The following is a 16,270-nucleotide window of genomic DNA, read 5'->3' as shown; positions in this document are numbered from 1 at the left end:
AAAAAAAAAAAAAAAAAAATCTCAACCTAGAAACTATTCTGTCCCCTTGCCCGTCCCCAGCTTCTAGAGTAGTTTTTGCTGGTACTGTTGATTTGGTTCTCAGTGGACATAACTATTTTTCCTCTGACCAGAAACTTGAAGACAAAATCAAGATTCTACTCTCTGCAACTCTCCAGTTCCCACCACAAGGTTTCAACCTTAATAAGAATTCAATTAACCTGAGCTAGTTAGTTGCCTAGGGAGGATGGGGAGGCGGTGGCAGAGTAGACCTCACCTAGGGAATCAGATCGGCGGGTAGCAGGTCCTGCTGCAGGGCCCTCGGTCCAGTCCAACTTGCCACGGGCAATGAGGTACTTCTTGGCTTTGGATAGCAGTGCTGGGAAGTCCTCCTGGGAGGCTGCAAAGCTCTCAATCTTATTCTTCACAGAGCCCAGCACCTATGAAGCACAACTTCATGACATTTCTGGGTGGCTGCAGACTGACACAGTCCTTTCTAGCCCCACCGGGCCTGCTCCCAGCACCCCCAGGGCCACTCCACCTGTGGGCCTGGCCCACTGTGGAGCCTGGACGCACCCATGCACGCATGCATCGCACACCTGCAGCAGGGACTTGACACTGGGCTGGAAGACCATGTTGGTGTTGAGCAGGAAAGAGCGGAGCAGGGGCTGGGGGTGACAGGCCAGCTGGGCCACCAGCCCCGTCAGCAGGAAGTTGACATAGACGGAGTTCTGCAGCATATTCTCGAGTTTGGCAAAGAGCACAGCCATGAAGGGGCCTGGGGAGGTGGGCACAAGGATACAAGGCCTGAACACAGTGCACATCACACACATTCCTCCCCAAAACGAGATCCCCCACTAGGTGAAAGTTATTTGTATTTCAGACTCTGGGAATGTTTAAATATCCTATGAACACCTATTCTGGACAAGATAAAATGGCAGACACTACATGGACCCACAAGAGGGCCAGATGCCAGCTTTATACACATTCTAGCTGAAGAGCCAGACCACAGGCTCTGGAATTAGACAGACTTGATGAAATTTGAGTTCTACCGTTTACTAGTAAAATTACTAGATGAATCAAAACTCTCCAAGCACAGTTTCCTACTTGTTAAAATAAGAAAAACACCCACATCACAAGGTTATTAAGAGGATCAAAGAGAGACTGATACACAGCATTTAGGTCAAAATCTAGCAAATTTTAAGTATTCAATAATAACTATAAGCTATATGATATTTCTCAGTTTTTTAAAAAGCTTCACCCAAGAGAACAACTGAAGAAAGAACAAGTAAGTGATTAGAACCAAAAGAAGAAATCAAGTTACACACAAGACAGAGAATAACACTAGACCTTAAGTCAGAAATAAAGCCACAAGAAAGCATAATGAAGGCAAAGAAGGTGACTATATTGATCAACTTAAAAGGAGAGAAATCTTTGGAGAACCAAAGAAATAATCAGGTCTGTTCAAGAACTGGGAACGAAAATGGTTAAGATAGAATCTGCAGGAAAAAAGAGCAGGTTCAGGGCCAGAGAAAACTGATCCAGGACAGACTCTGGTGGAAAAGAGACTAGCAGAAGGGATTAGAATGACCTTCTAGAAGAATTGGCCTCAACTGAGCCAGATCACCCACACTAGTGCAGTAGAACCATCACAGTCTGTCTGGTCAGGGATTTGTAGGGGAAAGGGACTGTGCCTATGCCCTAGGAATTAAGCCAGGAGAACAATGAAGGGCAAAAGACACTGAATCCTGAAAAAGATCCTAGAACAGTCTTCACTCCACACACATATGACTAGCCTTAGCTCTAAATCAACTCTTGGTTTAGCAAGGTCCTAAGATACCCCTTATCATCTCCAGGGGACTTTTTTGCAAGACAAAAAGCTCAGATGAATTTATGAAGAAGAAAAAAGACAGAGAGCTTCAGTTAACACTTCAAGAAAGTGGTAAAACCTGCACACCACCTTCTAGTGGCATAGAAAAGGAAAGAGCAAAGCAGAGGCTAAGTAAATGAATACACCTATTCTCTGTAGTCTGCAAGAGTTGTTATTACTCCAGAGCAAAAGGCCTGATGATGTACAAGCAGCATGGCAGTATACTCCGGGCCCAGTTCAAACATATACTGATTGTACTGATCAATGTACAATAACCTGACTACAAGCAACAAGAAGACATGTGGTGCCTTGGTCAACTATTATCTGCCCTGTGCCCAAGATAATAATCCTAAACTACCACAGGCTGAGTTCTCACAATATACCAGCATCATAGTAACTGATTTACATGCATCAAAGACATAGAAGGGACACTAACTCAAGGAATGTCTAGTCCAAATCACTACACAGCTTCCCAGAAGTGTCTCCCCAACAACCCCCAGGATGGTATGTAGAGGAGGGACAAGAGCCAGGTGCAGGCTGGGCTGGGTAAAGCAGGGTCAAACAAAAACAAAATGCAGTTAGCCCAGCAACTCAGGCCAGGTCTAACCCTTCTTTTGGAAGAAACCAAAAGAACTTAACTGAGGGGGTCAAGGCCAGCATTGTCATTTTCCCTGATAGCAGTGTGTCATTGATCTAATTTACCCAGACAGAGGTATTTCACTCTATCTGCTGCAATTCTTACCACTAACCATAAACCCTTAGAAAGGCTTACCAAGCAGTCAGGGCAAAGTACAAGGATAGGGAACAGGAACAACTTGAAACTGAGCCCTTCTCTAAAGAGGCTGGGAGAAAGGAGGCCAGGGCTGAAGAAGGAAACTACATCAGAGAGCTGACTGTGGGCCACAGAATTGCTGACAGGAGACCCACACCCAGACAGATACACTGGTGGGAACAGCATGGAACAGCATGATTCACAGGTGCCTCACAAACAGGACAGCACATGTCTTCCACATGGTTCAGATGTATCGCTGTGATTTACCAGGAAACACCAAACACAAAATATCCTGATCACACATCCCAGGAAACGGCCAGACTGAGAAAGAGCTGGAACATGCACATAGGACAGACATAAAAGGCTTAGACAAAAGTCAATACTCAAACCAGCACAAGCATGGAAGATGTACAGACAGACACAGAGACACAAGTATGACATGATATGTATCTGAAGGGGACCCAAGCAAAATGGAAGAGGAGCTAGGCAAGTACACAGGAATGACATGGCCAAGAAGTCTCAGAAACTAGCACAAACAGGTCGAGAACATGCAAAGAGTACACAAAGGAGAAGACCTAGGCTAAGTAGCTTACCAGTGAAGGGCTGGCTTGGCAGCTGGTTGAGAGTCCGCAAAGGGCTGCTGAGGAAGGGGCCAGGGGGCTCAGGGGAACAGGTGAAGCTCTCGTAGGCCTCCTCCTCCTCAAGAGGTAGTGAAGGCTCTAGAGGGGGCTCAGAGCCAGCACCTCCATTGCTCAATGCCACCTCCAGCTCCCGAAGCTCCTGCCCAAAGCCCTCTAGTCCTGCCATGCCCTCAGAGGTATCCTCCAGTGGTTCCCCAGCTCCCTCCTTTGGCACCCGACGAACCTTCTTGGCCCCCTCAGGCCATGGTCCTGGCAGCCCATTGAGCTGGGGAGGGGGCAGGTGGCCAAGGCTTTCCCGTGCACCCCCAGCCAGCCCCCCACTCCCCAGCTCTTCCTCCTCCCCTTCCCCTGCATTGTCCCTGCCCTCCTCAGGCAGTAGGCTGCGTTTCTTAGTCCGGGAGCCAACAGGACTGGGCTCAGGAGGGGGCCGCTCGCCATCATAGGGGGCAGACCAGGTACGGCAGGCTTGGACACAGCGGTCCACACCACGGCGCGCCTCACGCAGATACTCCAGGTAATTGTCTTCCAGCTCACCAGGCTCCTCCACAGGGCTGGGCCGGCGGCCAGGGCTGGAGGCTGGGGATGTAGCAAGCCCTGGTGAGCGAGGGGCTGGGGCTGGGGACTCGGAGCCACCCAGGCTCTGCTGTCGCAGGAAGAAGGCTAGACGAGACGGTGTGGAGGGCCGGGGTACCGTCACCACAGAAGAGGAGTCAACATTTGGGCTTCCAGGGCCTGCCAAGGGGAAAAAACATAAGAGGCATCAAAGAGACAGAGGTGCAGGAGGAGGGATGACACACCATGGGTAACTACAAGAGAAGGCAACAGAGCAGCAGAAATGTGACTGATTCGGACAGCTGACTCTCCACCACTCAAATTAAGCTTTTCCTCATTCAACACCCTCCCCCACCACCATCACCACGAAAACAACAGAAACAGAAGAGCATGACCAGAGTGAAGAAAAGGACAGCTCTGCTCAGAAGCTACACTTCTCTGGTAGAGTTAATGGTCCACTCTCCAACACCTCTCACCAACTTCCCTAAAGACGGAATGCCACTCACGGCCACCTCCCTCCTTCCACCCCGGCCCCGCCTTCTTCCTAGGCTCCCCCAGGACCCAGGCCATACCCGTTGTGTCCTCCCTTCTCCCTGCCTCTCTGCTAGGCCCACCTCGTGCCCACGAGGCATGCTCTGGACGAGGTGGGCTGGAGGCACGGTGCCGACAACAGCGTGGGATTAGGGAGAGAAACTTGTCTGCGGCTCGTCCATACAGGTCCACATCACGCACAGCCGGCTTCTGGCTCAGCATCACATGGTTACACGGGACAAGATACCTGGGAAAGACAGTAGAAAAGAAAGGATAGATCAGGAAGGAAGGAAGGACAGGGTTTGGGAGAACATCAGTGGAACTACATGGCTAAGCCAGGTTTCAAGAGGACACGCACAAGCAACCCCCATGCAACCCATCACCCGAGCAGTGCACAAGGCACCAACAGCCCTGAAGGTTCAGGATCAGCCGTCCCTCAGCCCTGCCCCGACAGCTACCTGAGAACCAGCTGCAGCAGGACATCCTCACAGCTGAGGTTCAGAAGGGTCCTGAAGAGACTCAAAGACACCATGCAGAGCTGGGGGGACGAGGAAGATAAGTCACTGTAAGAGCTCTCAGCCCTCCAAGATGTTTAACAAATGGGAACCGCCCCTACAACCTGAGGCCCAACCAACCACTCCTAAAACAACAATGGCACAGGGCCTGGCATGTAACAATCATTCAAATATTAAATAAATAATTACACTATCTTTGCGGTCAAGACTTCATTATTTATAGATAGGAACAAACCATGTGCCAGATTTAATGCATTTCTATAGACCACATACTTGTCATCAAACTCTGGCTATATATACCTGGCAACAGAGATTCTAACAACACTTAAATGGAAGGAATACCCATGAAGAGACCCCAGGAAATACTGGGACTGAGTGAATGTCTAACAGGAGACAACACAACATGATAACTATGTGAATGCCAGTCAGCAGACTGTAGCAGCGTAGTAACTGAATGCCTACCAGCAAGAAACCAGAGGGAACCTGGAAGAATCCCAGCTGGGAAGTGGGTGGGGCTGTGAACATGGAGTGTGAGTCACCTCTCCAATACCAGTGTCTCTCGGAGAAGGTGGGATAAAGAAAAGTTCAAGGGCAGCTGACAGGAAAAGGAAAAAATAGGTGGGTCCAGAACAAGGGAAATCTTTTGTTTTAGAAAAGCAATAAGAGTGGTTCACCTCCAGCTAGGCAAAGACAGCAGACACATGTAAGTTCTCCCTTCCTCTGCTGAATCCCCAAGTGCTGTCTCCATACTTCCCTTATGACAAGTATACCTTGAGCTCCTCAAAGACAAATACTGGGTATTAGTCTAGGGCACTACCTCCCCAGTCTAGGTGTTCATCATTTACCAAATGACTGAGGGGAAGTTAAAAGCCAGTCACGGTGGGAAAGAGATAAGATAGCAGTTCACATTTTAGTCAGCATGAATATTTACCCTAAATGACCATCTTAACTAGCACTCAGACTCATTAAAACATGAATTTTAATGAAAACACTCAGACTCATTAAAGATTGTGTGGTAGGTAGAAAAATGGCCCCTCAAAGATGTACACATCCTAATCTCCAGATCTTGTACCTTTTTACCTTACATGGCAAAAGGGACTTTGCAGGCAAGATTAACGTTATTAAGGAATTTAAATTGAGGAGAGTAGCCTGGATTATCCAGAGGGGCCCAATTAAATCACACGAGTCTTTAAAAGCAAAGAATATTTTCTAGTTGGGTCAAAAAGAGATTTGAACCGTGAGAGGGACTCCATCCACCACTGATGGTTTTGAAGGTGGAAGGAGTCATAAGTCAAGGATTTAGCTGGTCTCTAGAAGCTGGGAATGGTTCCCAGCTGACAGCCAGCAAGAAAATAGTAATCTCAGTCCTTTAACTACAATTAAGTAAATATGACCAAGGACTAAAATGATCAAGGAAATGGATTTTCTCCTGGGGCCTCCAGAAAAGACGCAGCCCCGCTGACATTTTGATTTTAGTAGGGGAAGGTCAGAACCAGATACATGACCTATAGAATGGTAAGGTAATAAATTTGTGTTGTTTTAAGCCATTATGTTTGTGATAGTTTGTTATGACAGCAATAGGAAATTAATACAGATACTCAGGTACTCAGACTAGCTAGCCAGCATTACTCACGTTAAGCCATGAAAGTCAGGCTATAGTGGTTACAAAGTCAGACCAATAGAATCAATCTTAAAAGGGCCAAACAGAGGAAAGGGAAAGCACCTGCATGTTTACCATGGGAATCCTGAAATCAGAATAGATTTGGTTCCTCCAAGAACAGAGAGCCAAGAATAAATACCCAAAGACCACGAAAGCCTCCTGAAACCAGAGGACCAAATGCAATACTAAGAGAAATATGTGCTGAAGACTAAAGACACTGAGGGAGAATCAAAGAAGTTAGGGTAAGATTAAGACAAAAACAAGATGGACAGAGCCCAACACAAGGAAAAAAAAAAAATATATATATATATATATCAACCCTAGGAAGGAAATCAACATTCTCAAAACATGAACAGGACATTCTATGAGACCAAATAGATTTAAGACAATGGTCGAACTTCAGCATAATTAAAAATAAAACTTTTTCAATATCTTTGTAAAATTAAAGCTTTGGCAACTATTTCCTACTGGTTTGTGCCAATAATTCTTAAGCTAAGGCATGTATCATACTTACACTTTGGAGTATTTATAAAAGTTCACATGCCTTGGGCCTACTTCCAAAGAATGTAACTCAGGAGACCGAAGGCAGAGCTTAGAATCTGTTGTTGTAGTTATTGTCATTTTCAAATTTTAGGCTGTACACTTGGTTCAGAAACTCTGGTCAAATCAGAGTCAGTATAAAAATCTCACACATACCCTAAACTTAGCTATTCAGGAGAATATCAAGTATACAAAACATAGCTATCCAGAAATCTTACCTACCTCAAACCCTACTATCAGGTATCTCAGTGAACTGGAACAACTTTCCAGAACCCTTAGTGATCCAAGAACTTCTATTTCCAACACAAAGACCCAGAGAACTTCAATTATTTATAATAAAAGAAGGAAATAAAAATGGTGATAGAGCCAAAATAAATGCCATAAAGTGCATGGCTAAACAAAAGCTTTATTTCCCCCAGAAGGACAGGAGGTCTTTACTACTTAGAAACAATTTACTCCTATTTTATATGTATTTCTATTGGTTAAAATCTAACCTCCTTACCATGGTCTACAAAGCCATGCACCCACCTCTCCCTCCTTTCTTCCCCATGCTCACTACACCTCCAATCACACTGGTCTTTTATCTCCTCAAATACATTTCATTTCCTCTCCCCTACTTGTGTCCTTTGCAAGCACTGCTCCCTCTGCCTAGACTGTTCTTCCGCTTGCTCTTTAGTAGGCTAGGTCCCTCATGACCTTTAGGTCTCAGTTCAATGTCATCTCCTCTGAGAGGTTTTTTGATTACCCTACTGGCTTAGATGGTAAAGAATCCACCTGCCAACACATTTTCACATTTTAATCCTGGGTTTGATCCCTGGGTCAGGAAGATCCCCTGGAAAAGGGAATGGTAACTCACTCCAGTATTCTTGCCTAGAAAATTTCAAGGAGAGAGGGGCTGGCAGGCTACAGTCCATGAGACTTGGATACAACTGAGTGACTATCACTTTCACTCTCTGTTTTCTAAGCAGCCTGTTTTTTATAAAAATGATCTCAACTTTCGATTATTTCAGTTATGTGTTTGCTTATCTACCTCCTCTATGAAGGAAGCTCCATGAAGTCAGCAACCACTGCTTACCATTATATCCTCAGTACCAGAGACCAGTATAGTGAACACAGTGAACATTCAATCAAAACCTTCAAGAGGAAGGAATGTTACTAAGTAGGTGGGCAGATGGGTGCCCCAAGTTACAGCAGTTCAGATACAGCAAATTCAAAAGGAAGAACAGATAAACACACTAGTTATAAAGCAGGCTCAAAGCCTGAAGAGGTGATCTCGAGTCACCCACAACAAGCCACAGAGCACTACACAGCTGAGAGAATCTCAGGTCAATGCCATATTACAAGTGCTGCACAATGGCAAAACCTATAGCCATGAGTAGCCAAAGTCATTCAGAAAATATAACTATCCTATGTAGATCCAGATATTACAAAAGCAGGGAAGCATGTTGAAAATGTCCCCAAAATAGTTAAAAGTTTAATACTAGAAAGAAAATGCCACCTAACTTTGAAGTGATTACTGGAGACAAAGGCCAAAGAAGGGCAGGAACACCCTCCCAGAACAAAGGTTGGAGAGAGGAGATGGCTCACCCAGGTAAGCCAGGACAGAGGTAGGAGCCATACCCGGGAGTTGCTGCCAATACGGGCAACAAGGGTGTCAAGGATGGTGTGCGTGTCATGCCGGTGTAACAGCAGGAATCGCAGGAAGGTACGGAGCAAGGCGGGCTCTGAAATACTCCGTAGGAAAAGTTCCAGATAGGCGGTACTGGCGATCATCTCCTCCACAGAGGTCTGAACGAAGGGAAGGTAAAGTTTGGAAATTTAGGGTTTCCCCACACATACACAAAGCCATTTTCCCTAAGTTCTAAGGAGGTACCAGGAGCAGACAGGGAAAAAGGGAGGAGTACCCTGCCCACTGCCACCCACACTGGTCTTGGCATTGAGGTAACCACTCCTCAGCCTAATCCCTTAATCTGCCTTGCCACCATGACTCTCACCTTGTGCAGGGCAGGGCCCATGACTGGCACCAGGAACCCATTATGGATATAATCAACCAGCTGCTTTTGCACCAGAGGATGAGCCACCTGTATGGGTACAAAAGAGAGGACAGAGCATTTTGAAGGGGGCTACTGTCAGAAAGGGAGCAAAATGTTAGCATATGTATATGCACCCTCCCCTCAAGCTGAAAGAAAATCAGAACTCCAGAGATTACACCTTCTCCCACCCCATTTCCCCAGAATGAGCAAGGGCCAGAGCTCCTGGGAACCCCAATCCCACCTGAATGACTGCATTGCAGAACTCTAGAGAACTCATGAAGAGCGCAAGGGCTGGCACTCCAAGCCAGTCCTCCCGTCGCAGGCAGTGCCAATCATCCCCTGGAACTTCAATCTTTCGGGGCAGTGACGAGTACAGGGCACTCAGCCCTGTGGCCAGCACCTGGGGGCCATCCCCAAGGACAGGTTACCAAAGACACAGACAATATAAAAAATGGAAACAGGGAACTATTAACCCAGAGTTTTTATGGGAGCAGGGATAAAAGCTATCACCAGAGCAGATATTTAGTTACCCAAGGTGCCAAGACATCACCTGGGAACTCTGGCCCATGAAAAGCCTTCATACTTGCCTTATCCCCATAAGCCCAAGTTTCATCCCCACCCCAATTCCAGGTGTTGCATTCAAACCCAGGGGGCTACCTGCTAAAGGAGAGGGCCCCGGTGCATAGCCCCTCCACACCTCCTAAGCAGGAAGGTGCCTACACCATACCCTACACCCATCCCAGGAGGTGCTGACCGGGCAGAAGTAAGAGTGATCTGCGATGTAGCGGCCCACAGTGGGACTTCCAGCTGATAGAGCCATGAGCAGGAGTAGGGCGTCGCGGGCCTGCTGGCCCAGGGTGCCCTCTCGATGGACAAAAGGGACAAGGCGAGAAAAGAGGAGAAGACGGGGAGCAGCTCCAGGTTCAGGAGGTGGCTGCAGGAAGAACTCGAGCAATGAAGGCTCCCGGGCCAGACACACGCACAGCTGGCTGAGAAGTAGCACCAGGCCTTCATCCAGTGCTGGACTACTGGGCACAGGGCGGCCACAGGCATCCAGCAAGATCAGTAGAGCCTCACGAACTGGACCATGCCGCAAGAGGGGCTGGCGAGCTTCGCTCACTAGCATCTCAAAGAGTTTCAGTTGCTCAGCCCGCCGTTCCTCAACCCCATCCCCAAGCTCATCCCATTGAAGCTGCCATGTCAACACACGGGTTAGCAGATCCTCACGCAGAGCAAACTCAAGCAGGGGCCCAGGAGCTGTGGGGACCAAGGGCACTGAGCGATCCTCTGCCAGGAGTGTCAGCATCTGGTAAGTATGGTTGCGCACGGCACTGAGATCATCAGCACCCCCAGGAGCTGCCCGAGGGCCTTGCCGTTCCAGGATTCGCACCACCTGGGGAATCAGGACAGATAAGAGAAGGAATCTAAGATATGGTGACTAGATGACAAGGTGAGAGAACACAGAAATTTAGAGGGACTCAGGCAGGTAGCAGACTGGGCCCTTTGGCATACAGTCTCCTACCTGGGACCAGTGATTCTTGAAGACCATGAGGCAAGTCTCAGGGTCAGCCATGACAGGGGTCTGCAGACTGGCCCCCTGTGGTACACGGTGCCCAGGGCCCCGGGAGGCCAGTCTGCTCAGCCAGTTCATCCTCTCCATGAGGCAGGCTGGGCAGGGCCAGCGGCCAGAGAGTCACACTCTGAGAACTTGCCAGCTGGAGGTTTTCTCCACTTGTGTCTCTAGTCTGCTTCATCCGGTCTGTAGGAGCCAACAGCTGTCCATGCAGCCAGAAGATGCACCAGGCTGGAATAGTGAGCCCAGAGGTCACTACCCAATCCAGACCTACGAATCTAATTCAAAGAGAAAGAACAGAGAGGTTAAAAGAAGTTTGCCTCTTTCTACCACCCACCAGGAAGAACTCAGAACCACCACTCCACTGAAAACCACACACACAATCAGCACTTTAAATTCAACACATGTAAAACAGAACTCATTCCAACACCAAACCTTACTTCCCCAGCCTTCTCCACCTTAATAATTGATAGCAATATTCACCTACTTGCTCAGGTCAAATACCTGGGCATCATCCTTCTTTCTTCTTGTTATTACCTCCAATATCCAGTTCATCAGCCTATAATCTATACCCTCCAAACATGCCTCACTATTGCAACAGCTTCCAATCTGGTCTTCATGCCTCGTCTTAGCCCTCTGAGAATCTATTCCCCACACAGCAACCAGAGTTTTAAAACATGAATTATACTACATCTCTCCTCTGCTGAAAACCTTTCAATGACTCCCTATCACAGTGGTAATAATCCAAGTCCTTTACCTTGGCCTCTAGGGCACTATCTAATGTAATCTGTATAACTTCCTACACGCCCCTTCTCACTCATACTTTACTCACAGGAGCCTTTCTAGCTCTTTCCTCTGTCTGGAATGCACTTTTCCTGATCTTCACATTGTTCACATCACTCAGTTCTTTCCAAATGCAATTTCCTCAAAGAGGACTTACTTAACAATTCTATCAAAACTGCATTTTCCCACCTTCACTCTCTAGCTTTCTAATCCCTCTTTCTTCTGCGCAACTTCTTTATTTTCTGAAAATATTTATTGGTCTATTCATTTATCTATCTTCCCTACTACAATGTAAGCTCACTGAAGACAAGGTTTCTCTGTTGCATCCCCAGTACCTAGAGATCAATAAATTTTTTGCTGAATGTATAGATGCTCAAGTGAATGAATGAATAAATGAATGAACGAACAAACAATGAACTATCAAGAAATCCAGTCTAGATCTGACTCTAGCCCTCTGGGACTTCTGAGGAAGAAACCTTTTTCTATTACAGGTCCCTCCCTAGAAGCCCACCCAATAGGAAATACACAAACAGATCTTTAACTTGCTGAATAATCTTAAGAGGTAAAAATTCAGAACCAATCAAAAAAGCAAAAGAATTTTAATTCTAGAAAAAAATACAAGGATACACTCCCATAAACACACATATACCCACTCCTGTCAGATGCATTCAACATTCACTCCTGGGGACGTGAGACAACACCCTCATTAGAGAGGGTGTTGTTCAGTCACTAAGTCGTGTCCGACTTTTTGTGACCCCATGGACTGCAACATGCCATGCTTCCCTGTTTTTCACTCTTTCTCAAAGTTTGCTCAAACTCAAGTCCACTGAGTTGGTGATGCCATCCAACTATCTCATCCTCTGCCACCACATCCATACAAGACTACTGGAAAAACCATAGCTTTGACAAGAAAGACCTTTGTTAGCAAAGTAATGTCTCTGTTTCTTAATATGCTGTCTAGGTTGGTCAGTTTTTCTTCCAAGTAGCAAGAATCTTTTAATTTTGTGACTGCAGTCACAGTCTGCAATGATTTTGGAGTCCAAGAACATAAAATCTGCCACTGCGTCCACTTTCTCACCATCTATTTTGCCATGAAGTGATGGGACTGGATGCCTTAATCTTAGTTTGTTGAGTGTTGAGTTTTAAGCCAGCTTTTTCACTCTCCTCTTTCACCCTTATCAAAAGGCTCTTTAGTTCCTCCTCAGTTCAATTTAGTTCAGTTCAGTCACTCAGTTATGTCCGACTCTTTGCGACCCCATGAATTGCAGCACGCCAGGCCTCCCTGTCCATCACCATCTCCCGGAGTTCACTCAGACTCACGTCCATCGAGTCGGTGATGCCATCCAGCCATCTCATCCTTGGTCGTCCCCTTCTCCTCCTGCCCCCAATCCCTTCCAGCATCAGAGTCCTTTCCAATGAGTCAACTCTTCGCATGAAGTGGCCAAAGTACTGGAGCTTCAGCTTTAGCATCAGTCCTTCCAAAGAAATCCCAGGGCTGATCTCCTTCAGAATGGACTGGTTGGATCTCCTTGCAGTCCAAGGGACTCTCAAGAGTCTTCTCCAACACCACAGTTCAAAAGCATCAATTCTTCGGCACTCTGCCTTCTTCATAGTCCAACTCTCACATCCATACATAACAGGAAAAACCATAGCCTTGACTAGACAGACCTTAGTCGGCAAAGTAATGTCTCTGCTCTTGAATATACTATCTAGGTTGGTCATAACTTTTCTTCCAAGGAGTAAGCGTCTTTTACTTTCATGGCTGCAGTCACCATCTGCAGTGATTTTGGAGCCCAAAAAAATAAAGTCTGACACTGTTTCTGTTTCCCCATCTATTTCCCATGAAGTGACGGGACCGGATGCCATGATCTTAGTTTTCTGAATGTTGAGCTTTAAGCCAACTTTTTCGCTCTCCTCTTTCACTTTCATCAAGAGGCTTTTTAGTTCCTCTTCACTTTCTGCCATAAGGGTGGTGTCATCTGCATATCTGAGGTTATTGATATTTCTCCCAGCAATCTTGATTCCAGCTTGTGTTTCTTCCAGTCCAGCGTTTCTCATGATGTACTCAGCATATAAGTTAAATAAGCAGCGTGACAATATACAGCCTTGACATACTCCTTTTCCTATTTGGAACCAGTCTGTTGTTCTATGTCCAGTTCTAACTGTTGCTTCCTGACCTGCATTTCTGCCATTAGAGTGGAATCATCTGCATATCTGAGGTTGTTGATATTCCAGGAGTCTTGATTCCAGCTTGTGATTCATCCAGCCCAGCATTTTGTATGATATACTCTGCATATATAAGTTAAATAAGCAGGGTAACAATATACAGTCTTGACATACTCCTTTCCCATTTTTGAACAAGGCCATTATTCCATGTCCAGTTCTAACTGTTGTCTCTTGTCCTGCATACAGAGTAATCAGGAGGCAGGTAAGGTGGTCTGGTATTCTCATCTCTTGAAGAATTTTCCAGTTTGTTGTGATCCACACTGTAAAAGGCTTCAGCATAGTCAATGAAGCAGAAGTAGACATTTTTCTGGAATTCCCTTGCTTTTTCTAAGATCCAACGGATGTTCACAATTTGATCTTTGGTTTCTCTGCCACATCTAAATCCAGCTTATACATCTGAAGTTTTCGGTTCACATGTACTGTTGAAGTCTAGCTTGAAGGATTTTGAGCATTACTTTGCTAGCATGTAAAATGTGTATAGTATATGGTAGTTTGAATTTGACATTGCCTCTCTTTGGGATTGGAATGAAAACTGACCTTTTCCAGTCCTGTGGCCACTGCCAAGTTTTTCAAATCTGCAGGCATAGTGAGTACAACACTTTAACAGCATCCTCTTTCAGGATTTTAAATACCTCAGCTGGAATTCCATCACTTCCACTAGCTTTGTTCGTAGTAACACTTCCTAAGGTCTACTTGACTGCACACTCCAGGATGTCTGGCTCTGGGTGAGGGACCATACCATTGTGGTAAACATCTGTTGGCCTCAGCCATGACTCACAGTTCCTTCTTCATCACATCTACCACCCTCTAAGCAGTAATGGCTCTCAACAATACCTCCCAAGTATAAAAACTTCAGAGGAAAAAAACCATCCACAACTTCCTCGTTATACTCAACAAGGCCTAAAGGAACCCAGAGACCTGCCAACAGACCCACACTTTGCCCTCCAGTTACATTAACCACCATCTCTTTCTACCCAGATACACAGTCTCTCACCACTATCTGCTCACAACTAAAAGGCAGCAACTCTGCTTGCTTAAGCAAACTTTCTTGAAAACAAAAGATAAGTCTTTTTTTTCCCAAAAGACACAATGGGAAGAGCCAGTCCTAAAGAGCAGGCAGGGCCCACTCATTGATTAATTTAGTGTACATCATACCAGTACTGGGGCACTGTGCTAAGGAAGCACTGGAAATACAAAGATGGATAAAAACAGTTGGGAGAGCATAAACAAAAACTTCAATAAATATTATAAAGAGGTATTTATAAAAATATCAGGGCACTAAAGAAAGAAACTAAATCTGCCTGGAAACTATAAGAGGATTCCAGAAAAGAGGTGATACCTGAAGTAAAACTTTAACAATGAGATACTGGTCACAAAGAGAGCAGGGGAAAAAGTCTTCTTCATATTAAAAACATTATGTACAAAAGTACAGCACTGTGAAAGAACATAGTAAATTTAAAGAACAGTTGCAAGTTTGGTGTGGCTTAAACACAGACTATTTAGAGAAGAAAGGACAATGTTAAGTTAAAAGGTAAACATGGGTGAAGGTTATAAATATCACTGAACATCATGCTGAGGAGTTTTATTTATGAACACCCTGGAATAAAGGAGCTTTTTAAACAAGAAAATGGTAAGATCAAATTTGCCTTTATGTCAGCTAGCAGTACAAGGTAGAGTAGAGAGAGACCAATGGCAGTAGACAATTTATAAGAATCTGTTTAATGGTCCATTTTAAAAAAGGAATGCATGAACTAAAGTCGTAAGAGCAGAATTAGAAAAGGTAAATCTGAGATTCACCTCTATGTCCCACAGCATGTCCCATGTGATAATGAAAGTGTTTACACCTGTAATAAAGAGACCATATCATTCATTCTTCTTTGAAATTCCAATGCCAACATAGTAACATAGTAAATTCAAAAACATTTGTGGAACAAGATGCTGAATTTAAAAATTATAATAGCTAGCACATATTGAGCACTTATATGTGCCAGTCTCCATTCTAAGCACTGCATGTTATTGCTCATTTAAGCCTAATAAAAACCATAAATGTATTATTATCTTCATTTTACACACAAAGAAATCAAAGCCTCAGTTCAGTTCAGTTCCGTCGCTGAGTCGTGTCCAACTCTTTGCAACCCCATGAATCGCAGCACACCAGGCCTTCCTGTCCATCACCAACTCCCGAAGTTCACTCAGACTCACATCCATCCAGTTGGTAAGTGGCAAGAATGGGATGCAAATGCAGATAATCAGCCTCCAGATTTAACTTAACCATGAAGTAGAAGTAATAAGATCTACCAAATGAATGGAGGATGACAGAAGACCCTAATATGAAGTATACGAGTCTGAGTAAAAGGTAATTCCACTAAAGACTAGGAACCTGCAACAAAGGAACTGTTTTAGAAGAGAATGGGTACAGTTTTGGACATGTTAAGTTTTTAGACACCAATAAGATATCCACGATGTCCAGAAAGCAAGAAGAAATTATACTCAAGCTCAAGAGTAAAATCACGACTAGAGCTATAAATCCAGGAGTCACCAGCTTATACGTAGTGGATGAAGCTAAGTAAGGGGATG

The 16,270-nt window shown here is 45.3% G+C and overlaps 1 protein-coding gene across 10 annotated transcripts in view; it reads right to left on the bottom strand.

Moving 5' to 3' along the window:
• FHIP1B (FHF complex subunit HOOK interacting protein 1B) overlaps positions 1–16,270 on the bottom strand; it is a 33,850-nt gene that overhangs the window by 10,213 nt on the left and 7,367 nt on the right. For 3 of the 10 annotated variants that reach the window (XM_040258533.1, XM_040258532.1, XM_040258535.1), the window contains 10 exons: positions 10,634–10,962; positions 9,866–10,504; positions 9,353–9,511; positions 9,073–9,159; positions 8,666–8,866; positions 4,822–4,901; positions 4,405–4,610; positions 3,233–4,012; positions 597–775; positions 275–437 (listed from right to left, as the gene is read on the bottom strand). In XM_040258533.1, coding sequence (XP_040114467.1) covers positions 275–437; positions 597–775; positions 3,233–4,012; positions 4,405–4,610; positions 4,822–4,901; positions 8,666–8,866; positions 9,073–9,159; positions 9,353–9,511; positions 9,866–10,504; positions 10,634–10,771 — 2,632 coding nt within the window. In that variant the 5' untranslated portion in view covers positions 10,772–10,962. Of the gene's footprint in view, positions 1–274; positions 438–573; positions 776–3,232; positions 4,013–4,404; positions 4,611–4,821; positions 4,902–8,665; positions 8,867–9,072; positions 9,160–9,352; positions 9,512–9,865; positions 10,505–10,633; positions 11,527–15,032; positions 15,540–16,270 lie in introns of those variants that run through there. The other 7 variants (XM_040258536.1, XR_005724189.1, XR_005724190.1 and 4 more) reach the window with 7 other exon arrangements.

This window comes from Oryx dammah, unplaced genomic scaffold (genome assembly GCF_014754425.2).
Source record: "Oryx dammah isolate SB20612 unplaced genomic scaffold, SCBI_Odam_1.1 HiC_scaffold_17, whole genome shotgun sequence".
NCBI lineage: Eukaryota > Metazoa > Chordata > Mammalia > Artiodactyla > Bovidae > Oryx > Oryx dammah.
This window is presented reverse-complemented; position numbering and strand designations above follow the sequence as displayed.